General features: G+C 51.5%; 2 protein-coding genes across 3 annotated transcripts; one reads left to right on the plus strand and one right to left on the minus strand.

The window, feature by feature from the left end:
- The first annotated feature begins 10,922 nt into the window (after nucleotides 1-10,922).
- LOC129129140 (C-C motif chemokine 4 homolog) lies at nucleotides 10,923-12,654 on the plus strand. The gene is made up of 3 exons (XM_054646876.2): nucleotides 10,923-11,186; nucleotides 11,684-11,798; nucleotides 12,247-12,654. The coding sequence occupies exons 1-3, from the start codon at nucleotides 11,117-11,119 to the stop codon at nucleotides 12,332-12,334; spliced, it is 273 nt and encodes a 90-aa protein (XP_054502851.1). The 5' UTR covers nucleotides 10,923-11,116; the 3' UTR covers nucleotides 12,335-12,654.
- Nucleotides 12,655-18,889: 6,235 nt separating this feature from the next.
- TRIM50 (tripartite motif containing 50) lies at nucleotides 18,890-24,601 on the minus strand. 2 transcript variants are annotated; one of them, XM_077188727.1, is made up of 6 exons: nucleotides 23,949-24,601; nucleotides 23,201-23,296; nucleotides 21,161-21,391; nucleotides 20,995-21,056; nucleotides 20,369-20,481; nucleotides 18,890-19,870 (listed from the first exon to the last, which is right to left on the minus strand). In XM_077188727.1, the coding sequence occupies exons 1-6, from the start codon at nucleotides 24,384-24,386 to the stop codon at nucleotides 19,299-19,301; spliced, it is 1,512 nt and encodes a 503-aa protein (XP_077044842.1). In that variant the 5' UTR covers nucleotides 24,387-24,601; the 3' UTR covers nucleotides 18,890-19,298. The 2 variants fall into 2 exon arrangements, with proteins under 2 accessions (XP_077044842.1, XP_054503157.1); XM_054647182.2 differs by having other exon boundaries at nucleotides 21,034-21,056; nucleotides 23,949-24,599.
- Nucleotides 24,602-24,709: the final 108 nt, after the last annotated feature.

A 24,709-nucleotide genomic window follows, 5' to 3' on the forward strand; every position in this document is an offset into this window, starting at 1 on the left:
AAAGAGAGGTAGAATGGAATATGGTCCCTCACAATGCCAAGTGACTCAGCATTCATTTTTGCTTTATTCAAATGAAAAGGAAACTAAAATGTGCCAAGTGACCTGGCCACAAAAAGAAGAATGGTCCCACTGGACTCCAGAGGGTGGTTTCCCTATGAGGCTGTGTAGGGAAAGACAGTGTTTGCCTAGGATTACGCAGCTCTGGAAAAAACACCAACAGGCAGCACAGAAGTGCTCTCGTGCCGTTGTGTGCTGGATGTTTGCCAGAGACTGCTGAGCTGCTGTCCCAGAGCTCAGGGGTAGCTGCACTGAGGGCTCTGTGCCACCCAAAGCACTCAGCCTGGCCTCCCCACACCCGTAGGGCTGGCGCTGAGCTGAGGCTGGAATTCATCCAGCCCAGTCCTTGGAGATGCTGCCCAGGACCATGTCCGGTGGGCTGTGAGACTCCACAGCCTCTCTGGACAGCCTGCTTCAGAGTGCAATAAAGTTTTATCTGGTGTTTAATTAGAATTTCTTGCTGCCTCTTGTCCTGTTAGTGGCCACCACTGAGAATTGGGCTACATCTACTTTGCTCCACATACATTGCTAAGAATCCTCTGAGCCCTCTCCATCCTGAACTGTAACAGCATCTCCTCCCTGGAGAAATGCTACTATCTCTTCATCATCTCTATGGCCCTTTGCTGGACTGTCTCAGTATGTCCATACATCTCTAATCCTGGGGAGTCCAGAACTGGACCCAGCACTTCAGGAACAGACTCGCCAATGCTTAGTAGAGGGGAAGTGTCCCCTCCTTCAACCTGCTGTCAATGTTCCTCCTCATGCAGCCCAGGAGCCTGATGGAATTTTGGTGGCAAGGGAATATTTGCTGCTCATGTCCAGCCTGGTGCCCACCAGGAGCCCCAGGTCCTTCTGTGCCAAACTGCTTTCCAGCTGGTCAGCACTGCCATATACTCATGCCTGGGGATGTTCCTTCACAGGGTCAGGACTTCGCACTTCTTTGAGCTTCATGAGGTTCTCCATCTTGATGAGGTCTCCATGGATTTCACACAGGCCAAAAGTGGTAAGACAAGAGGGAACAGCTTTAAACTAAAAAAAAAAGGGAGATTAAATATTAGCAAGAAATTTTTCTCTGTGAGGGTAGTGAGACCCTGGAGCAGCTTGCTTCCAGGGAGAAGCGGTGGCTGCCCCCTCCCTGGAAGTGTCCAAGGCCAGGTTGGACAGGCCTTGGAGCAGCCTGGGATAGTGGAAAGTGTCCCTGCCCATGGCAGAAGGGACAGACCTGCATGGGTTTTAAGGTCTCTTTGATCCCAATACATTCCATGATTCTATGATGGCAGCATGTCCCTCTCAAGTGACAAGCTACCCTCGCAACCTTGTGTCACCTGCCATCTTGCTGAGGGTTACCTTTGTCCCATCAGCCAGGACATAAACATATTAAGGACTACCCAGTATCGATCCCTGGCTTTCCCTGCTGCTGACTGGCCTCTAGCTGGACTTTGTGCAATAGATCACAACCCTCCAAGTACAGTGTTGACCCCATTCTCAGCCTCTCTCACTGCTGTTTCACTAATCCACCCTTTATCACTTTGCCCTTAGCAGTCACAGGCATCCCAAAGGGCAAGATTTCACCTGGGAGCAGGGAGTTCACTAGCAGAAGGGGTTTGTCACTCCTGAGACATTTTGCCAGCCTCAGCCACTCCGTCCAAGAGATGCATTGGGTAGAAGATGGATTTCCTGGCTAAAGAGGTGAGATGAAAGTGGGGGACAACCAGCCTGACGTGGGAGAGACCAAGTCTCAGCAGGCCAACAACTCAGGGCAGCTCCTTGGGGAGCAGGAAGAGGGCTGACCTGGGCTTTCTGATCCCCTGTCACATTCTGGGCATGCAGTTAAAGACCCCTGCACTGCAGAGAGGCTACTCAGGCCTCTAGTTGTGTTCCTGAGCCTGGATTTTCTCTCCCAGAACTCTAAACCCTCTGCTTGGCTACCCTGGAGCTGCACATGAGAGCAATAGAGGCACTGTCCTTCACCAGCTGGCTTGTCCCTGGCAGGGACTGAAAGGAGAAGTTTGGAGGTTCCTTAGACTGGTCTGCTCCTTCCCATGCTTATTCCATGGGGACGGTTTGTTTTGCATCCCTCCTTTTCCCTCATGGTCTGGTCCTGCATTACATCCCTAGTGCTGCCGGTTGTGGCACATCCTCATCTTGGCAGAGACCTCACCAGAGAGGCCAAGGATGTGCTTTTAGAGGGAGCAAAGTCTCCATAAATACTGACAAGGATATCAGGGAAGGTGGTGGATTTTGCCAGAAGCAAGTCTGGCAGGATCAGCTCTTTGTTCCCTTGGTAAGTCTGATCAGCTCAGCACAGAACAAGAAGTGGCTCCAGCTTGTGGCTGAATTGCTGATGAAAAAAACCCAAATTATGGCTTTTTGCCACGGAAATAATTCATTCAGAAACCAACAGTGGGAGTTTTATGTTCCTCTGTTCTTGCAAGTCACATTCGAGTGTGACAAACGCCAGCACCGAATGGAGCAGTGACAAAGGCTGTGGCTGCAGAAAGGCACCCTGTGGCTGACATCACCCTGTCACCAGCAGGTGACAGCTTTGCTCATGGGAACTTCGCACCTTCTGCTCACCAGCTGCTGCCTGCAAGGCACAAACCATGAGGCTGATTATGTGCATGGGGCACAGGGGGATGTGGGGAAGTGTGGTGGCTGCGATGGGACCTGCAGCTCTGTCTTTCACCTAGAAGCTCTGAGACGGTCGGTGAGGAAAAAAAGCACAACTGAATGTGAGGAGGAGGAGGTGGTTATGTCACCAGTGGGTGCCCACAGAGCTGCTTTGTCAGCTGGAATGTCGCTTCCCCCGGAATGCCGGGAAGGGTCCCGGACAAGGGGGGCAGGTCCTGCCCGTCACCGTGACCCCGCCCACAGGGCTCCTGCTTTGAGTCACCGGCTGCCGCCCCTGGAGCTCTGCACGGCCATCCCAAGCCAGTCGCCCTTGCAGACCTCTGGGCCCAGCTTCTGTTTTCTGGTTTCGGTTTTCTGCTTCTGTCCACTGGTTTTCGCTTCTCTGGCAAATCACAGAGCTCTCTGCTATTGCAGTTCATGCAGTTTAAATGTTTATTAGCTGACCCCTCCCAAGCTTCCTTTATTATTCCTGGAAAAAAGCCATTCTTTACCACTTTTGCCTCACTCGACCTGGGGTATGAGGTTTGTTTTGGTGCACACAGGGTAGAAATAGAAACTTAAAATTATTCAAAGGTAAAACATGTAGAAAAGGCTGTTATGGCGCTCCTGAGTCTTCACCCTGGGGTATAAACAGTGACAAAGATTAGCCCAGAAGCTTTCAAACTCCTTCAAGCTGCTCTGAAATCCTGCCCTTGTCTAGAGACACAGGTCACAAAGTCAAGAACCCAGGGCAGGGGAATGGTGGAACTTTGCCCATGGGTGATGGTGAGGGCTCTCTCCAGGCTGGTGGGGGACTTTGTCAGCCTCCCCCTGGCGCACAGCTCACCTGTGGGGGCTGCACTATCACAGCCCTGGCACTGAAGGACCTTGGAGCACAGGAAGAATTATTATTCCATCCCTGTTACTTCCTGTAGCCTTTTCTCCTCTTTCCGTAGGTCCACAAGTGGATGCAAGCTCTGGGGAGTGGGATGATCCATTTGGGAGATGCTGGTGGCTTCACCTGGGGCAGAGGTGAGGTGCTCTGGGTGTCAAAGGACTGTCCCTCAGGTGATCCCTGACTGAGCCCAGGTCCCTCTACTCCCACTCACAAACTGACCCCACCAAGCCCCAAGGTGTGGCTGCACATCCCTGCGTGGTCCCCATGGGATGCAGGAACCCTGGGGCAATGGAGGGATGGGGATGCTGTGGCCATGGAGGTGGTGGAGGGATGCAGGAGAGGCCATGGGTGTTGTAGAAGGATGCAGGGGCCCACAGGGGGAGGCTGCAGGGCCATGAAGGGATGCAGGACAGGCTGTGGAGCTGTAGCACAATCAGTGAGCAGTGCCAAAGCTCCCTGAGCCCTCCCCTCTCTCCCAGGGGATGCGGGTGCCAGGCACATCCCATGCTAGCTGGGCCAGCCAGACAATATCCCCTTTGAAGGGCACAAATCCAGCTGGGGTGGAAAAACCCTCCATATTACAGAGGACAGGACCTGCACTTCAGAGAAACACTGCTGAGCACCCCTACCATCAAACAGCCCCACACATGGGAAGTGGTTTGATAGCTTTGAATAAATCATGAGGCCAGTAAACAGCAGTGCATGAGCATGGCTGTTCACTGGCAGCTGCAGAGCTCACACCTCGCTGTGGGACTGGGGCTCACACCTCCTGGGGGGCTCTGACCTCCCCACAGTGATACAGCCCTGCCAGGACCCTGCAGAGAGGGGCCAGCACTGGGCAAGGGAGTCCAGAGGGCCATCAGTCCCCATCCCTGGAGGGGTTTAACAGATGTGTGGATGTGGCACTTGGGGACCTGCATTAATGGTGGCTCTGGTAATGCTTGGAGGATGGTTGGACTCAATGATCTCAGAGGGCTTTTGCAGCCTAAATGATCCCATGATTCTATGATTAGGGATGTCCTCCAGCTGTGGCAATAGCCCTGACACAAGTTTGAAGGTTATCCCTGCTCTAAGGGGAGGTTGTGGTTCTAACCTGTGGGGATCAGCCAGACATCCCTGGGGCCACCTTCACCCATCTCACCCAAAAATGCCTAGAATGCTGCACAGCAGGAGCACCAATGAAAATGAAAACTATTTGTGTCTTGTTTATTTTTATTTTTCCTTGAATATAATGAGCAGGCAAGGCCCACTGGGTTCATTAAAAGTGGGTTTGGTATTCATAGAATCATAGAATAAAAGAGTGGTTTTAGTTGGAAGGGACCTTGTGGTGGTTTGACAGGAAATATGTTTTCTGGGATACTGTGGTCAGGCCAATTGGTGCTCAGATTTTAATATTGGCACCTAATGTGACCATTGGGACATTGGATCCGCCTCTGAGAACACGGGGTTAAAAGCAGGGCTCTCCCCGGGAGCCTCTCTTGGGTTTCCAGCAGGAAAGAGTTCGGGAGGGGAAAAGCCATGTGGCCGGGAGAGGTAGGCCTGACCCCAGGGGTGGAAGGGTGGAAGAGAGAGAGAGAGAGAGACACCGGGAGCCATCGGGTGGCCCCCCGGGAGACAGACAGAGAGAGAGAGAGAGCCGGTGCCTGGGACTGTGACCTTGAACCTTGATAAACATGGGCCTGTGCCGGCAGCACGGCTGGGACGGAGAAGAAGGGGGGGGTGCAGCCGGCCGCTTGTAGGAGCTTTTAACTCCTTTTTGGACAATGAAAACTTTACAGAACATTAACCTTTCCTAGAAGAGAGATAGAGTGGAAGATGAAGAAGGAAATGTGCAAGTGTGAGAGAGGTCTGGGCAAGTGAGAGATGTTGGAAGAATAGAGAAGAAACTCAGGTGGAAGAGATGATGGAGTGGCTTATGCTGGACACTCTTTGTGTGCAGCCATGGACAGAGCCATGTTTCCTTGTGACACAGAGACTGCATTCTAGGGGGAGGCAATGGCCACAGAACCAAGAGGGTTCAGTGTTGGTGCCCCTCGGCCCCAGGGGGTGAAAAAATATGGGGGGGACAGGTGTCCCAAAGGAGAGATTGTGGGGACAGGTGTCCCAAAGTTGAGACTGTGCCTTTTTGCAGTGGGACGAAGCATCCTTAAAAGTCGACCCTAGAAGCAGCTCTGGTCCGTGTTCAGTGGTGAGAGCAGTGGACATGAAAGGAAGAGGTCACCATTGGCACGAGGACTCCTTCTCCTCTTGATGAACTGAGGATTGAGTATTCTGAAGGGTGGTGCTGGACCGAGAGTCGATGATTTGGGGGATGTATTGTGTTGGGAATTTGGTGGGGAGGAGGAGGAGATGTATTTGTGAAGTTTTCATTTTCCTTGTGTGTTTCTTTTTTTTTTTTTCCCCTTCCCTTGTAGTTTAGTTAATAATTTTTTTTTTCCCCTAAGTGGGAGCCTGCTTTGCTTATTCCTGGTCACATCTCACAGCAGAAACCAGGGAGAGAGTATACTCATGGGGGCACTGGCATTGTGCCAGTGTCAAACCATGACAGACCTTAAAGAGCACCTTGTTCCACCCCCGCCCCTGCCATGGACCTCCCACTGTCCCAGGCTGCTCCAAATGTCCAGCCTGGCCTTGGGCACTGGCAGGGATCCAGGGGCAGCCACAGCTGCTCTGGGCATCCTGTGCCAGGGCCTGCCCACCCTCACAAAGAATTCCTTCCTCATATCTATTCTAACTCTACTGTCTTCTAGTTTCCATCCCAGCAGAGCTCTGAATTTTCAGCCTGGTCCTCCCTGCTGTTTTCTGGGGGACTCAACAATGATCTGAGTGAGGTGGACAGAGGATGCAGCCCCAGCAGAGACACTTTTTCTGGTTCTTTCAGACATTTGGGGGTTGAGGGATGCTGATGGGGGTGGGTTGGGTATGTCCCAGCCCCTGGAGCCAGCAGTCAGGGTGAACCAGGGACACAGCCCCACAGTCACCTCCCTAAGGCTCAAAAATTGCAAAACCTCAGGTTTTCCCTGTTTCTTTCTTTTCTTTTCATGCCAAGAATGGAGAGGGGTGTGGAGCAAAGACGCTTTTTTATTTCACCTTAATTTTCTTTGAAATACTGTACAGTTCATCCTCTTTGGTTTGCTCTGCTTCAAAAGAAAGGCCAGGAAAAATCAGAGGCATCAGCCATTGGAAAGAAGAGTATTCCCTGGAATATTTTATTTTGTAAAATGCCTTTGCTGGAGTAAGAATGGGACCTTTAGCAAGATACACATTTCTTATCAGCTATGACCAACTTCCTGTCCTGACATGACTTTGGGGAAACAAAGTGTTTTCTGTGAACCAGCCAGAGGTGACCAGCCAAGGTGGCCATGCTCTCCCCTGGACCCACCACACTGGAGACAGATGGTCCCCAGTCACTCCCACAGGCACAGCTTCTTACTGGAGTCAGTTCCAGGATGTGACATCATTTAAAAAATTCCAACATTTCTCCAGCAATGTCAAGAATGGTGGGGGTGACATTTCTGGACATTGGTGGAATGTCATCAGTGCTGGAGCTGGAGCAGGGCGGGGGTTTGGCTTAGGGGCAATTTCTGAACTCAGGACATCTTTAATGACATCCTTTTCTGAGTGATTCCCAATTCCTCAGCATTAAATCCTGCTATAAATAGCAACTTACATCACCCAGTCTCACCAGTTTTTTTCCAGGTTCTCCTTTCATTCAAGACAGAGAATTTCCCTATTTCTGACAGAACTTATTTTGGGCATTTGCTTTACTTAGCACTTTCTCCTGGGATTTTTCGGGGGACTTGTAGAAAACCTCAATCATATCCCTCTATGTAAAACAGGGCAACATCAACCAGACTCCTTCAGATGGCAGATCTCACTGACTCCAAGCACTGCCTGCTAGGTCAGGAATTCTGAAACCACTTCATGGGAAAACCTCCTTCTTACACCACCACTTTGCTGTGTAATTAAATTAATCCCCCCAGAGATGCTCCAGCCCATTTTTCCCACTCTTCCATGGCCATCTTCATGTCTCAAGGCAACTCCCAGGGAAGATGGTTCCTCATCTGAGACACACTCAACCTCCCTTCCTAAAAGAAGGAAGAGCTGGAAGAGATGACTTTCTCTTTTCATCATCATTGGAATGTGGGAAATGGGTAAGAAAACATTTTTTAAGAGGATGTTGCATCCCAGGGCATCACTGGCATAACTGTAACCTCCCACCTCTATCCAGCTGGCCATGAGCTGGCAGAGCAGGATCTTTTATCAGATTTCTAAGGAAGAATTAGATTCCTAGAAACCAAGTAACTTGGCTTTGGGGTTATTTTTGGCTCTCAGCAGTAGAAAAGTTTCAGCCCTTACCAGTCCCCTATAAGACACACTACCTAAACTAAACTGATCCTAAACTGACTTAGGAAATTTTTGCTTTGATTAATTTCAAAATAGCCCCTGAGAGTCTAAAATAATTTGGGATGTGCTTGCTGACAAAGGGATTAAGGCACAGAGGTGTCCAGCTGCCTGAAAGGAAAAATCTCTCATTGAAAACATTTGAATAATCAAATCAGATCCCAAACTAATTCTTCTGTTTTCACAAAACTCGTCTTTTAGCAGAACATTCTCCACATTTTGGCACTGCGCATCTCAGGAGCAGGACGGGAGCACTTGGCTGGAGGTTCCGGATCTCCAGGTGCAACCCACAGATGCTTGAAGGCACAGTCAGAGGGGACAGCTCAGAGGCAAACCATGCTCCTCCATCCATGTACGAGTTATGTTCCCTGAGCAGCCAGACAGGATCCGAGAGAGCTGATGCTCACTCCCTCCTGGCCCAGCTGGAGTCCCTCGGAACGCCAGGTTCCTACCTCCTGCCTGGCTGGGCGCCCTGCTTGTGGAGGCAGGCTCTCTCCTCATCTTCCCAGGATGTTTGGAGACAAGCAAGATGACAGACAGAGTGAGGCAATGGGATATAGACTGATTAGTGAGCCTGCAAGGTGCCTCTTTGCAAAGGGAAAGATGGAAATGGGCCAGATCAGCTATGGAAGGGGATGCTCAGCTTGGCAAGAGCCATATTTGCTTCATGGGTTAGATCTGCCCTCCCCAGCCTTACTGAGAGACACCACCACAGCTCCCAGCAGGAGCCTTCCTGAGGGTGGGGACAAGTCTGGGGCATCTCCTGTGCCTTGTCCTCTGGAACCCTCCCTGCCCACCTGGAGCATGGAGCTAACTCCGCACGACTGGTGGAGAGCTGAAGGATCTTGGGAAAACACCAGGTTATTTACAGAAGGTTCCTGGGGCAGTAACTGGAAACCTTTAATAGAAATAGGATGAGTCAGTACCCAGCGCTGCTAGGGGGAGTGCAGAGATGCCAGGGTGAGGTTGGGTTGCTCCATTTACATTATAAACCTTCCACTGTTATTTAGGAAGTATCTATCAAGACATCACCACTCCAAATAACAAAATGGAGACATTCCCCAGGAATGTCTGTGTTCCTGTAGAGAACAGGAAATCCTTCTAAGAACATCTCACTACAGCTGGACGGCCCTCAGCTCTTCCCAGAGCACTCATCACCTCCCTGCCCAGCCTTCCCTCTCCTCCTCAGCAAGTCTGTCAGACCTCCATGGCTCTCTGTGTGGAGGGTGGTGTCTTCTTTCCAGTGACCCATCCCTGTCTCAGCCCTTGCCCAGCCTTCACAGAGCTGTCACTCTCTCCTACACATTGTACTGCTTCTCCAGTCACAGAATCACAGAATCACAGAATTTCTAGGTTGGAAGAGACCTTCAAGATCATCGAGTCCAGCCCATGTTCTAACACCTCAACTAGATCATGGCACCAAGTGCCACATCCAGTCTTTTTTTAAACACATCAAGGGATGGTGACTCCACCACCTCCCCGGGTAGATGATTCCAGTATTTGACCACTCTTTCTGTGAAAAACTTCCTCCTTAATTCTAGCCTGTATCTCCCTTGGCACAGCTTGAGACTGTGGCCTCTTGTTCTGTCTGTTGTTGCCCGGAGAAAGAGACCGAGCCCCAGCTCACCACAGCCACCCTTCAGGAAGTTGAAGAGAGTGATAAGGTCACCTCTGAGTCTCCTTTTCTCCAGGCTGAACAACCCCAGCTCCCTCAGTCGTTCTTCATACGGCTTGTGTTCCAAGCCCCTCAGCAGCCTCGTTGCTCTCCTTTGGACACGCTCAAGCATCTCAACGTCCCTCCTAAACTGAGGGGCCCAGAACTGGACACAATACTCAAGGTGTGGCCTCACCAGTGCCGAGTACAGGTGAAGAATGACCTCCCTGCTCCTGCTGGCCACACTATTCCTGATACTAGCCAGGATGCCATTGGCCTTCTTGGCCACCTGGGCACACTGCTGGCTCACGTTCAGCGGACTGTCAACCAGCACGCCCAGGTCCCTTTCCTCCTGGGCACTGTCCAGCCACACCGTCCCCAGCCTAGAACGTTGCAGGGGGTTATTGTGGCCAAAGTGCAGGACTCAGCACTTGGACTGTGGTCTGTGGTCATTTTCTCTCATCAGCTAAGACAGGATACCCTTTTCTTCCCAACATCCTAGTTTCTGTCCATGCCCTCACCACATAGTTAATCTGCTCTTCATTTTCAGAATCACTGTTTCCTTCCTCACCCTGCTCCTGGAACTCCTTCTGCCTCATCTTCAGGTTATCCACAAATATCCACACTTCTTTCAACTCTCTGCATCCTCATGCCCAGTCTACCAGTAGCTCTTGAAATGTAACTGTATATTCTTTATTTTAAAAAAGCAACAGTTTGATTAAATTGCAATTTAATGTCTCCTAATAGGACCTGGGGTGCATCAGGCAGTTCCAGGAGATAACAAGTAGCCCATCTCAGCACTCCTTTCCTTTAAATTAAGGAGGAAACTTGAGTGTTTCAGCTTCTCAGATTCCTCTTTCATGCCCACCACTACCTATGCCAGTGCCTGCAGTGCTGTCACAGCTGCAGGACATGCCCTGAGGCACCTCCAGCCATGGGGAACACATGCAGGACACTGGTGACAGCTCCCATCTCCTGCTCCTGGGGTACCAAGGGCTTTGCAAATATGGGAGAATCCTTGGTAAAGGAGACTTGTCTCTTTTTCCCTAACCAGCCTCATCTCACTAATGCTTCTGGCCCCTCCAGCATAGTTCTCTCATGGATACACTCTCCCCTCCAAGCTGCCAGGAAGGTTGGGTAACAGGGGACTTAGCAAATGCAGGAACCTCCACAGAGGAACTTCTTACTAAGGGACAGGCATGAGAGAAGCAGAAATAGCCACAGTGACTGTTTCATATCCTGTGTCACTGGGGAGGCACTGAATCGAGCAGGGAGCTTCACTCTTCCGGAGCTGGGGCTGCCCTGTTCCATCACGAGACTGCAGCACAAGTGGACTCTGGTGGAAATTCCACCATGCCTACGCAAGCTCTGCACAGACCTCTCGCTCTATAAATTGAGAGGCTGCTGATGGTCTCAGCATCAGACAGCAAAGACGCTTCCAAGCTACCCTTGCCTGCTCCAGCTCCAGCTCCAGCCACCACTTCTCCAGCAACATGAAGGTGTTTGTGGTTGCCCTCACCATCCTCATCGCTGCCTTCTGCTACCAGACCTCTGCTGCTCCACGTAAGTCCAGGGTCTCCTCACCTTCCCAAAGTGGGGACAGGAGAGATGTCGCTGCTGGGACAGCCCCTTCTGACAGCAATTCCACTCTGGGTCTCTCCCTCTGTCCCACCATCTTCTGGCAGGTGCTCCAGGGCTGTGGGACAAGAAGAGCTCAAAGACCATTAGCATAAAAGCTAAAGGTTTGCTACCTTTTTTAGGGTAAAAGCACAACCATGCCCCCCATCCCTGCTACAGGGATCAAATGTGGGCACCCTGAGTAGGGCTAGGGCTGGCCAGATTTGGGCTGGGAGATGTTGCCTGGTGGCATGGGCTGTGTCAATGCTAGCTCAGGGTAAACCCAGCAGGGAAATAACTGAAGAAAGAAGAAAAAAGACCCCATCTTTTCTCTTCCTCCTCCACATAATCCCTGCTCCCTAGACCCAGGGATGGGTAATCCCAGCTCCCTGCCTTGTCCCCCATCCCTTTGCACTGCTCATGACTGTCTTTGCCTTTCACAGTTGGCTCCGACCCACCAATCTCCTGCTGCTTCTCCTATGTCTCACGGCAGCTGCCCCGCAGCTTTGTGAAGGATTACTACGAAACCAACAGCCAGTGCTCCCAGCCTGCTGTCGTGTGAGTCCCTCCTCCGGGGCAGGGTGGTTTTGGGCTGAGGAGCCAGGGAGGGAAAGGCCCTTTTCCAAAGACAGGGAAGGAAAGCTGGGATAGACAAGAAGAACAAGGTGATGCTTGGAGCACAAAAGCCATATGCTGTTCCTGCTCTACCCCTTTGCAGATAAAACGGGTGGCTGCTGGATAAGATGGGCAAGGCATGGAGCTGCTCATCTTTGGGAGAGGCAGGACTTGGGCAGGGCTCTTGTCCTGGCCCTGGAAGTACCCAAGGCCAGGTTGGATGGGGCTTGAAATAACCTGGTCTAGTGGAAGATGTCCATGCCCATGGCAGGGAGTGGAACTGAATAAGCTTTAAGGTGCCCTCCAAAGCAAACCATTCCATAATTCTATGATTCTGTGATTCTCCATTCAGTGCTCTCCCACCAAAAACTGACCTCCTTGCACCCCACAGGTTCATCACCAGGAAGGGCCGGGAAGTCTGTGCCAACCCCAAGGAGGACTGGGTCCAGCAGTACGTGAATGAGCTGGAGCTGGACTGAGCTCCTGCACAGACCCAGCTACTCCATGTCCCCAGCTGCCGGGATGGACAAGCGTGACCAGCTGGGGTCGACTGGAAGTGCTTCAATGTCATTTAGAGCTAGCTGAGAAACTGAAAACATTCCAAAACCCAACTTAATGTTGTGCTATTTCATTTTTTCTAGGGGAGGGATCAGGTGCAATAACTCTGAGATAAAAAATATTTTTATTTAATATGTTTTTGGGTTTTTTTACCTGTAGACTCAGATTATATTTTCTGTATTTAAGTAACTATATTTTTGACATAAAATTAAATTCAGATGACAATAAATAAATATTTTTGTAAGAATCTTCTGTGTTTGCCTCTGTTACAATCCTTTGGGATGACAATAGCTGAAATTATAATAGTGACAGCAGGTTCTTTATTTCCTTTTCCACACTGTCAAAACTCCTACAAGCTTTCTGTGTCTGAACATCCTGTTTTGCAAAATAATAACAAGAAAAGCCATGAAGGAGGAGTTGTGAGAAAGGCAGGGATTCCATTCAGGTAACTTGTCTTAAGCTTTTTCTAAGTTATTTAATTTCCATTCATTATGACAATTGGAAGCTCATTAAATTCCATTTCTGGCCCCATTATAGTCAATCAAAATATTACCTTTAGGGGCTGAAATTTAACATATTGGCTGTTTTAGGGAAAGCTTTCTGAGAGCTACAGATAAAATGGATCAGCTATTTCCAGAGCCGAGGGTGGAAAAAATATGTTTCACTGCAAGAATTTTAGAATTATTTCATTAAGCTCTCATTTAGCTGAGACATGAAGCTTGGCAGATATTCCCTTAGTAATACTTTGACTCCAAAACTTGCTCATCTCTGGAGATGCCTGTCCAGAGATGATCATGCCAGACCCCAGCCCAGGGCAGGACCTGCCCCTGCAAGGAAACATTTCCCCTGGTCCCCCCCTGCAGCTGAAGGAAATGGACCTCACCTTAGTGAAGGTATTTCCCATGTCCTTGATGGCATTTCCCACACCACTGATTGCTCTGATCAGCTCTGGACAGGATCTGTTGGATCAGCAAAGAGTATTTGGGTTCCTCCTGCCTGGATCTCTGGTGCACTCCACGGAACAATGCTCAGCTTACCACACTGAGTTTCCATACTGGATTTGGGATTTCAAACATAAACACCAGCAGGACACAGGCCAGCAGGGCAGGAGGCAGCCCTGGGAAGGGGTGACCTTGAGGAAAGGGTGGATGGTGAGCAGAGAGAGGAGGATCAGGTGGGGCTGGGAGGAATCAGGGGGATGTGGGTGTGTCTGAGGGAGGAAGGAACACATCACTCCTCACTCGGGGAGCTGCAGCCCCTGGCTCCTCAGCCCATGGGGCCCTGTGCATCCCATCTGTCATCCCACCCCAGTGCTCACAGCATCCAGCGTAAAATAGCACCCTGAGAGGAGGGAAGTGAGGTAGAGAGCGGGACCAGAGCCCCCTTCCCTGAGACGCTGCTGGGAGAGGAGGGAGCCCATGGCTGGGAGATTTAGATGGACAATGCCACCGGCATGTGAAGGGGTTGGCTTTGGTGAAAGCCTGGACTCACCAGACCCTGCACAGCCCAGGGCCAGCTCCAGAAGGCAGACTCATCTTGGCCACTAAGTACCAGCCACCCTGAGTGCTTCTGGATAGATTCACCCTGAGGACTGAGATTGGCACAAAGCCTAGTGCCCAGAGCTGCCCTCACTCCAGGGAACAGCAGGAACAGGAGACAGGAGGGGGAAGAGGTGTGTTGGGATTATCCCAAAATCACTTGAGCCTTCACAGTCCCTCTTGGATACAAACCCTGCCTGCCTCTGTGGCACTGGGAGCAGTCCCACAGCCTCAGATTTCTTGTGGAAGGGCACAGGGTCATCCAGTGAATACCATCCAGCCCGGGCAATGCTGGAGCCTGCGGCAGACAGGCTGTCTGTCTTGTGCAGTGTGCTAAAGCACCCAGGGCGCATTCCAGCCTCCCACAGCCCCGCCCTCCCCCTCCGCTCCAGGGTACCTCAGCTGGCTCCTCACTGCTATTCTGGGAGCCTGCAGGAGCCCAGAATTACTCATGTCGTTCTTGATCTTGCACCCGCCTGTGTGTGACAGCTCAGAAGAGCGCGAGGAGCTGCAACTTCACACCCCCAGCAAAGAGGTGAGAACTGAGCACCTTCTGCAGAGGATGAGGAATGGCTCAGAGCAGGCAGGGGCTGCACTACCCATGGCACCATCAGCTTAGATCCTCACCCAGGGGTCACCCTGCCATGTGTCCTGGATATATTTGTGGTTGTGCAGCTGTTTGAGGCTGATTTTGCTGCTAGAGCTGAAGCATGCAAGGAGACCCTCACACCATGCAATCCTTGGGTCACAGAATCATGGAATCATAAAATCATGGAATAGCTTCAGTTTGAAGGGACCTCAAAGCTCATCCTGTTCCACCCCCTGCCATGGGCAGGGACACTTTCTGTCCTTGCAGGCCCCCAGCCTGGTAATAATTACATTGACTCCATGATTCACAGAAGGCTGATCAATCACTTTATTAAACTATACTTATTAAGAAACCTATTGCTTTTATAGACAGTTACAATACAGGTGGACCCAATTGGTCCTTCAAACACCATCACCACTGGTCAAACAAGAAACCACCCTTTGGTAAACAAATCTCCGTAACACATTCCACATGTTCACAACAACAGGGACAGCAAGTGAAGATAAGAATTATATATCATTCTTTTCTCTGATCTTCTCACAGCCTTTCCCAGCACAATGCCTGGGAAAGTTGTGCTGCTCTCTGTAGCCAGAGAGCTGCTGCCACAACCTTCCACTATCCAGGTTGCTTCAAGCCCCATCCAACCTGGCCTTGGACACTGCCAGGGCTGGGGCAGCAACAGCTGCTCTGGGCAACCTGTGCCAGGGCCTCCCCATCCTCATGGTAAAGAGTTTTTTCTGCCCAGGAAGTTCACGCCTGGGGCTCAGGGCTAATTGTGGTGCTCATTCCTCCCATAAACAGTCCCATGGGGTGCTCAAGCAGGTGGACACCAGAATCACAGAACATGCTGAACTAGAAGAGATCCTTAAGCTTAACAGAAGGAGAGAAAAGTGGAGTTGGGACCAAGAGGAGGGTGGTTTTCTGCAGAATTTTCTCTGGATTCAGATCAAAACAAGAACAATGCTGTTAAAGGGGTCTGGAATTTGTAAATTATTCATCCTGAAATCAGAGTGTGGAATTTATTGAATGTTTTGCACAATGTATATAAAAATAATTCTCTTTTTTTTTGGTTTTGTGGGGGTTGGTTTGTTTGGTAAAGTTTTTTGGTTTTTTGTTTGGTTTTTTTGACAAAAGTCCTGAGCAAGCCTAGCTGTGAACAAAAATTCAATCATTACTATGATAAGAATATCATTATTATATATGCATATGTCTCCATATTTGCTGTTTACATCACTCTACTGTGTCTGTAGGCATTTTGAGGCACACCAAATACCAGAGGAATTGGAGGGTGGAGTCCAGATTCTCACAGAAGGAGGAGCAGGGCTGTGCAGATGGGGTGTGGATTGAAGCCAGTCAATGTTCATGGTCTGAGCTTTTACATCTCCACTTTTCAGAGAGGAATTAGACACACTGAAGGGAAAATGTTTGTTCACCCAGAAGTGCCAATTCTGTACCTTCCTCCCCATCCCCAGGGCCCTGGTTTGCCACAGGGAGGGGAGGCTCAGTCTCCAGAACAGCTCTTCCCAGAGACACCATGAGCAGGGGGTGTGTCACTTCTAAAGCACAAGAATCCAAAAATATAATGTAAAAGGGGATGGGTTTGTTAGCTGCATACAAAAGTAGTGTTTTCCTAAAGTGGTGCAATACCCCAGTCTTCCAGGGCTAAGGAAGACACATAAGTATTACAGAAGAAATTGTGCCTGGCTGCTGCCCTTCCCTGTGATGGCCAACAAAAGGCAGAAGTGGCCTGGAGGACCCAAAAGAACATTTCTGCTGAGTTCTTAGAAAGACGCAGACGATGATTCACATCCCTCTGAGATGATGAAGCATTTTCTTCTGGAAGAGAAGGGTGCAACATTTTTAAGAAAGCACATTTCTAAATCTGCAGGTCTGTTAACTGTGCTGAATCATAACAAGGGACACTGCCAGTGCCTGGGAGTGAGGAAACTGCCCCGGAGCCAATGCCTAAAGTATTACTTTAATCTATTGATTGCTCAGAAAAACAGTAACATCCAATCCATGGTCCCTCTGCTGGATTTGGTATCTCAAGGGATTCCTGCCTTCAGCCAAACCACACCCCTTGACCAGAACAGTCCTTGGCTGGGGTAATAGATGGACTCGCTGACTTTAGAGGTGTTTTCTAACCTGAACAATTCCATGATTCTATGATTCTCTGCTGTGCTGTGCAGCCGTTCCCTCTGGATGAGGCTGAGCAGGATCTGGTCCTTGCAGGACAGGGTCTGTGTGGAGGCTATAGCCAGACATCTATGCACTGCCTTCGAGGATAGGGACAAACTCGCCATGGCTTAGAGAGAAATCCTGCTTGCAAATCACCCCAGGATCAGTTTCGGGGCAGCAGGGAGCTCCCAAAGCCAGGTCCCAGTGCTCCCAGCTGCTCTCCAGCTGCCAACCAGTCTAGGCATCAGAGGGCAGACTGGTATGCTCCAAGCAGTTCCTTAGAAGCACGTGATGCAGAGTCCACCAGACGGAAAATCTGGGAGCCTACTCAGAACTATCTCATGCCTTTGACCTCCACTGTCCTTCTCGGGGGAGGCAGATTCATGATTGCTAGAAACACTTTGGATGCTGCATTGGGGTGAGCTCACATCCTTTCTACTCATTCATTTCTTCCCCTGCTTGCAAGATCTCTGAATTGTTGCACTTCCTTCTGCTTCTTCTGGAAACACTTTACCCACCCAGGCCTGCAGCAAGTGCCACTTGTCCGTCACCTGCCAGGATCAGGTTGCTCTGGACAGTTTCTATTCCATCACCTCCTCCCACTCCTGGTTCAGTGACATTTTCCCTGGTTCCTTCCCTGCACAACAGGTTTCTGTGGCTGTCCTCACTACTCCCTCCACCAACTGCCTCTGCTTTCAGCTCTTTGTTAAGGCTGTGAAGTTTATGTCCTTTCTTATTTCCTCAGGCTCCATAAACTTCTCCATGGAGTGAATATAAGATCATAATCTCCATGTAATATCTCCAGGGTGTCAATGCACTGCAGGAACCCACTGAGATCTATCATCCTTCTCCTTCCTGGGATGTGGCAAAGCTGTGACTAAGCTTGTCTCACTAGTCTGTTTTCTCTGTTGTGCAGCCACCAAAAGAAAGATCCTGAAGGAATGTGGGACTCCCCAAAACACAGCAAAACTCAGTCAAGAGGAACTGCTCTCCCAGTCCAGCTAATTTATTCACTAGAAGACTCCTAAAGCATCAACCAGGACATCCCCAGAGAATTGGAGAGAGACAATTTACAAGGGCCTGGAGTGGCAGGACAAGGGGGAATGGCTGCCCAGTGCCAGAGGGCAGGGTTAGATGAGTTATGGGAATGAATTCTTCCCTCTGAGGGTGGGGAGGCCCTGGCACAGGTTGCCCAGTGAAGCTGTAGCTGCCCCAGCCCTGGAAGTGTCCAAGACCAGATTGGGCAGGGCTTGGAGCAACCTGATCTAGTGAAAAGTGTCACTGCCCATGGCAGGCGGTAGAACAACATGAGCTTTAAAGTCCTTTCCAACCCAAACCAGTTCAGGACTCTATGAGCTGAGCATTTCAGACTGTATTTTACTAAATCTCATTTTATCTCATTTTTTATCTCATTTTATTTGCATTGAATTGGACTTCAAATTAGGCAGCTTCTTGATTTCTGTCTGAAGGACACACTGCATAGCCACTCCAGCTGGTAATCCAGGCTGGTGGCACTGCTTGCACCCCATGTGCCATGGGGTAGTGTCTTGTGCACCCAGGGCAGTGTCTCCTCCTCCTGGCCCTGTGCAAAGAGACCACGGCCCCACTCAGGTTCAGATGAGCTTTTCCCCCAGTAACACATTGGCAGCCTGTTCAAGGCAAGAGCCTTGGGGCAGCAAGACAGCCTGGAGGAGAAGGGATGTACCAGGGGATGGACAGACCAAAGGTGAACACTGGAGACAGAGTTTGGGCTATTTTTCTTTCCCTGGATCTTGCAGCCCTGAAGTACCCCTGCCCTGTGATGGGCAACTCCCCACACTTGGAGCTTTTCCACTCATGGGGTTTTGAAGGGGGGTGGAGGGTCTGGAGCTAACAGACCTGTAGGGATCTCCTGAGCAGGGGACCAGAGACAACAGCCCAGGGACCACCCACATCCAAACAGATGTCCTCTCTCTTCACCCCAGGCCCCAGTACCACAAGGCTGGGGTGAAGCCACCACACAGGCATCTGCCACTCCCAAATCCCTGCCTGGAGAGTGCAGCTGCATCCCACAGATGCCACAGTGGGATCTCTAGAGGATCCTCTGGGCTAGAGAGAATCAGGTCCAGCAGCACCCTTTGCTTTCTGAGATATTTCAGAGTAGCAGCAGTAGTACCATTAACCACACAAGGTTCCCCAAATCAAGCCTTTATTGCTTTATTCCAATACAATTCACATCAAAGTCAGCACTACATGGCAGGCTGGGCACATACGCTGCTCCAGCAGCCTGCGAGATGAGTATCAGGGCATCAGTGATCAGGGGACTCCCCTGTCCCCACTAGTGGCACAGAGGGTTATGGCACATTCGTGCTGCAAAGTGCCTTCCCAACACATGGCACATTCCTGCTGCAATGTGCCTTCCCAACACATGGCACACAGTGGGTGTCACACATGGCAGGTCACTCCAGCAGCCAGAACTGTCCTGTCAGAATCCTGTCAGGACACTCACTGGGGCACTGAGGTTTTCCCCTAGTGCTGCCCCACTCACCAGGAGAAGCTGGTTGGGCTCCCAGGTCTCTACCCAAACCACGGCAGCCACTCTCACAAGATGATGCATCCAGTCCCCTGTGGGTCCCTGACCCAGGAGATCACCAAGGGTTCTGCATTTCTGCCCCCCAAAAAAGCACCCAAGAAAAAGAGAGGCCGGAGATTGCCTGAGAACTTGTCAGTGAAGGTGTAAATGTGGGAGCGGTCGCTCACGTTGTAGAAGGAGATCTCTCCCGCCTCGTAGTCCAGGAAGATCCCGACGCGCCGGGGCCTCACACTCAGGGTCACGGGGGACACGGGTACGGTCAGGGCCTCGTAGGTGCCCCCGTTTTGCAGCCGCAGCACCCAGTAACCATTGTTGGGGGAGAAGAGGACAGAGCCTTTCCGGCCAGCAGCCTCTCGACACAGCCCCAGGCCCCACTCAGGCTTGTCTCCCACCTGCACCTCCCAGTAGTGGCGGCCCGAGAAGAAGCTGGGGCTGCCCAGCACCGCTGGGGCGCTGCCGAACCTCCTGGGGCTGTCAAAGAGGGACAAAAGCAGCTTCTTGCTCCCGCGCCGGACGCTCTTGCGGTCCTCAGACACAGAGAGGTCTGGGTGTGCTGTCTCTGGGTCCAGAATCACGTCCACTGAACAGAGAGAAGGATGGAAGGATGGACAAGGCTTCAGGCATCTGCAGGCACAGACACAAGCAGGTGCCTGTGACCTGAATGCTGGGCTCTCCCAAACCATCCCACATCCCACAATTATTTGCTCGTGGTTTTGCACAGCTTCCAGCACTGCCTGGGGGGAAATGTAATATAGAAAATGAGCCACATCAAAATACTTGGTGTCAGGCTGCAGAGCCAAATTTGCTTTCTGAAGCAAACCTTGCTTCAGAGAGAGGTCTGAAAGCAAGACGTCATGGGCAACATGGTGCTTGAAACCCCCGAGGGACATCCTGGGCTTCAGGGTCCCCTCACAATCCATCCAAGACCACAACAAAGGTCTTCTCACCATGAAACCAGCCTGAACTCATCAGTGCACAACCCTGGAGCAGCTGGACAAAGCTTATTGGAAAAACCTCCCTGTGCCCCAGGGTACTGGAGAAAACCAGAACCCAAATGTGCCAGGAGCTGCCCCCTCACCTTTGAACTTCTTCAGCATGTCCCTCATGCCCAGGCAGCGCTCAGGAATGCTGTAGTTTTCCTTCAGGGTCACAGACACAGCCTTGAGAGATTGGAATTTTACCCCTTCACACCTGAGAAGGGAGGGATGTCCTTGGATTGTATCCATAGCCAGCACCATGGCCCCTCTCCGGCTGGGAGGGGGGTCAGTGCCCTTTTGGTGCCCTTTGTCTCCCTGGAGCTCGGGCTGGGAAGAGCACTGGGGATAATTACTTGCATATTGGCAATCCAAATGAGATCAGAATTAAACGATACAGGGAGCAGCAATGCCAGGCCTGGGGAAGGAAGGAACAAAGCCACTGGGCAGCACATCCCTTAGGAGGGGATGCAGCTCACATGTCACAACCCAGGCAAGGCCTTGGCTCTGAGCCCCTGGAAAACCTCTGAGGGATTGTCTCAGTCCCTCCTGTGTCTACCCCAGGAAGACCAAAGCAGATGCTGGGCAGGGAGGATGGGGTGGCTGTTGTGGAACAGATGCAAACATCTGCCTCAAAGGCTGGAGGCATCCAGGACAGTAGGAGGAACAGCCATGGTGCCTGCCATAGAATAACCATGGGTACCCGCCAAGAATAATCATGGGTACCTACCAGGAATAATCATGGCACCTATCAGGAAAAATCACCCACCTACTCAGGATGCTTTTCATGTCCTAGAAGAAGACAAAAACGACTCTGGGTTTGTCTGGGCCAAGCCACCCACCCAGGTGACACAGGCACCAGGGCTGAATTAGTGGTGCTGGTGGCAAAGCCTAACCTTGAGTAGCCCATCAGCTGGCTGCTGGCTCTTCCCTTTTATCTCCAGGATCAGCTCCTCCAGCAAGCACTTCTCCTCCACCAGCCTGGCCAGGTTTTCATTAATCAGCAGCAGAATCTGCTTCTCTTCCTCCTCCAGCTTCTGGAGCAGTAGCTTCTCCTCATCAGCCAGCAGCCGATGCAGCTTCCCAAACTCACTCACAATTCTCTCCCGCTTTTTCTTTACTGTCTCCTTGGGATAAGAATATTCATGGGTTGAATGTTATCCAGGCAGCCAAGACAGAGCCAGATGCTCCGGCATCCATGCCCGGCATCAGGCCCTGGGAAAATACTGCATTTTTATGATAAGTGCATGAATTTAAAAAACAGCCAGAGGCAAACTTGTGCTTCCACCTCACTGTAGCTCCTGCTCTGCATCCTTGGTTTACCAGCAGCAGGACTTTGCCTGGGGCATTGCTGCTCAGCTGTACCCCAGAGGTCTGGGGTGTGTTGAGCTGCAAGGAGGTGCCCTCAGGTATTGGGGTAGGTTTTTATTACAAGTCATACCTGCAGCCAAATCCAGGCTAATAAACTGCTCAGGCAGGTGGACAATGCTGGAAAAATCCCCAGCTAAGAGCAAGAGGTAGAAAAGTCATAAAATCATGGAATGGTTTCAGTTGGAAGGGATCTTAAAGATCATCTGCTTCCACCCCCTGCCATGGGCAGGGACACCTTGCACTAGACCAGGTTGCTCCAAGCCCAATCTAGCCTGGCCTTTGACACTTTTAGGAACGGGGCAGTCAAAGCTTCTTTGGGCAACCTATGCCATGGCCTCAGCACCCTCACATGGAGGAATTTCTTCCTTATATCTAATCTAAATCTCTCCTCTCTTAGTGTAAGACAGTTCCCTCATATCCTGTCTCTATCTGCCATGTAAAGGAAGCCCTGGGGATGTGGAGGATGGAAAGGCAGAGCCCAGGAAGCTCCCCAGGTTTCACTACAAGGTGAAGAACCAGCAATTGGCAGGGTCTGCCAGTGCCTTAGGGCTTTTCACCTCATCCCTAAAAGCTGGCTGGAAACCTGGAGCTGCAGAAAGACACTCTGCAGTGAGCTTGGGCCAGGAAACCTCAGAATGAAGAAGATAAAGAAAAGGAAATTTAACTTCTTTTTTTTTTCCCCATCCAAGTACTTGAACCTGAGTCATGAAGACTTGATAAGCCAGGACAGCCTCTTCCCCCCACCATTCACATGGGAATCTTTGCTCTTTTTGCTATAAAAGCACAACCAAAGGAAACTGGAGGCAGCTGAGCCACGACCCTGAGCCTTGACTCAGGCAGATGGGAGGACAGTGACACAGCTCTCACAATCTCTGTCCTTCTCCCCCCAGTGGGGACAGAGGGCTCATAGGGACATCCTTAAAACCCACCACCACTTGTCTGGATTGCCACAGGCAAGGGAGCTGAGTGAAAAACTAGGGGAATTCAGAGAAACCTGTCTTCCCTGCCAGAGCTGATTAACCATCTGCTCAAATTCAGGGTTGGATAACTCATTTCCTTTCATTTCCTTTTCTGCATTTACTTTTACTTTCCAGCTTTCACTCCAAGAGATTTGAAAACCAGCTGTTTGCTGGTGTCTGCTCTTCCCAGAACTGTCTGGAGTGGGACAGAGTTGCAATAATTCAGCTTTTTTTTTTTTCTTATGAAAACACTTCTGGTTCCTGTTGCTGTGGAGTGGAGCTCACCATACAGCTCATGCCTGGCTTGAAACTCAAGCACATGTTGTAAAACAAAAGGCAATAAAAAATAGCCATGTCTACTTGTTTAACCAGCATAAAGTCCTCATGATTCCAGAGAATCTGGCATGCTCCTCCTTGCAAATCTTTTTATAGAGCTGCACACGGCTACTGAGCCTGGCTTCCAGCATTGCTCATACATGTGACAGCAGAACACAGCCTGGAGACAATGATAAATCTGTGTCCCCAGACAAGATCATTCAGGGTGGTTTTTTCTGAAATCCTGATATCTCTGAAGCTCATTCTTTAAGAATTAAGACAGGCACCTGCCTTGCACTCCTGGGTTTTCATCCTTTCTGCTGACTCATGCTTCTTCACCTCCTCCACTTCCTTTAAGAGACTCTCCAGGGATTTCTGGAGTTTGACCTGGAAAGAGGAAAAATGGGCTCAACTCACCCCAACAGCACCCGCTGAGCACTGCAAGTTGGCTGGGTCTCCTCTGCCGGGGGAGAGACACTGACCCAGTGCCAGGCAGTGCCAGGCACTGGCACCCAAACAAAGCAGCTGTGCTCTTCACTCAGCTCACAGTGTTAACCCTCCCCATGCTCCGCAGGTTTCCCCTATGTTTTTCCGCACTATTAAGGTTCTGGACACCAAAGCGACAGCCCTCTTTCAATGCTGGGGTGAAGGGTGGATGGTGGTACTCTCAGGATCATAGCTCGGATGTGGGATTTGGGTGCCAGCATTCCTCTACCGGGGCAAAATGTTCTCTGGGACCCACCAGCTCAGCTTCTCCAGGGGTTGTGAGTGGGCAGGGAGCCAGGCTGCGTCCCTGAGCTGGATGGACGGGGTGAGCCTGGCTCCACCAACAGTTTGAAAGATAAGGCAGGTCCAGCTTTATCCCTGCAGCGAGGGCGGCTGGGGGGGTGGGGGGGGGGGGGGAGGTCACCGTCTGCGCTACCCCTCCTTCTGCTTTCCCAGCGATGCCACTGAGCATGCTGGGGTGCCGGTGGCCGCACACCCCCGTGCCAGAGTGCCTCGGGGCAGGACAGGGACCCGGTGCCTCACGCTCCCGTACCTTGTAGACGTGCGCCGCCTCCTCGATGGGGTACACGGTGTGCGGGCGGTGCTGCAGGGACTCCCGACACACCACGCAGATGGGCTCCTCGTCCTCCTCGCAGAACAGCTTCAGCCGCTCGTCGTGCTGAGGGCACAGGGGGGTCCCCGGCTCCAGCTCGGGCCCCAGGCCGCCCCGCAGCCCCAGCTGGCGGATGCTCTCCACGATGTTGGCCAGCTGCCGGTTGGGTCGGAAGCCGCTGCGGTGGCAGGAGGCCCGGCACTGCGGGCAGGAGAAGGGCCCGTCGGCCCACAGCCCCTTGTCCTGGCAGTGCTTGGCGATGCAGCCTCGGCAGAAGTTGTGGCCGCAGTCGATGCTGACCGGCTCGCTCATATACTCCAGGCAGATGGGGCAAATGGCCTCCTCCTGCAGCCGCTCCAGGGCACCTGCCAGCGCCATGGTGGCCCGCTGGGTCTCCACGGGCGCTTCCCTCGGCCCTCGTCAGCCAGCAAAGGTGGGCTCCCAGGCAGGCATGGCTGGCACAGCCCCACGGCGAGGAAGAACGGGCAGCGCCATGAAAGCCTGGAGGACGAGCCGGCCTCGCTACCGGGTAGTACCGGCCCCGGAGCCTCCGTGCTGCTGGGGGGAGGAGCTGGCACCGGCCGGGACAGCTGCAGCCAGCCCCAAAGGCTGGGACTGCCTCCAGCCCGGCGGGGCAAAGCCAGAGAAAAACCCGGCGGGGAGAGCGGGACAGATTAGGAAGCACCAGAACTAACCCAGAG

The sequence above is a fragment of the Agelaius phoeniceus genome, chromosome 20, assembly GCF_051311805.1.
Source record: "Agelaius phoeniceus isolate bAgePho1 chromosome 20, bAgePho1.hap1, whole genome shotgun sequence".
NCBI lineage: Eukaryota > Metazoa > Chordata > Aves > Passeriformes > Icteridae > Agelaius > Agelaius phoeniceus.

Excerpts from the sequence above, each read along its gene's own strand:
- LOC129129140 (XM_054646876.2), top strand. The coding sequence starts at position 11,117 with ATGAAGGTGTTTGTGGTTGCCCTCACCATCCTCATCGCTGCCTTCTGC. Across the intron at positions 11,187-11,683 it reads CCAGACCTCTGCTGCTCCAC|TTGGCTCCGACCCACCAATC; the intron begins GTAAGTCCAGGG and ends TGCCTTTCACAG. Across the intron at positions 11,799-12,246 it reads TGCTCCCAGCCTGCTGTCGT|GTTCATCACCAGGAAGGGCC; the intron begins GTGAGTCCCTCC and ends TGCACCCCACAG.
- TRIM50 (XM_077188727.1), bottom strand. The coding sequence starts at position 24,386 with ATGGCGCTGGCAGGTGCCCTGGAGCGGCTGCAGGAGGAGGCCATTTGC. Across the intron at positions 21,057-21,160 it reads CAGCTGATGGGCTACTCAAG|GACATGAAAAGCATCCTGAG; the intron begins GTTAGGCTTTGC and ends GTCTTCTTCTAG. Across the intron at positions 19,871-20,368 it reads CATGCTGAAGAAGTTCAAAG|TGGACGTGATTCTGGACCCA; the intron begins GTGAGGGGGCAG and ends CTCTCTGTTCAG.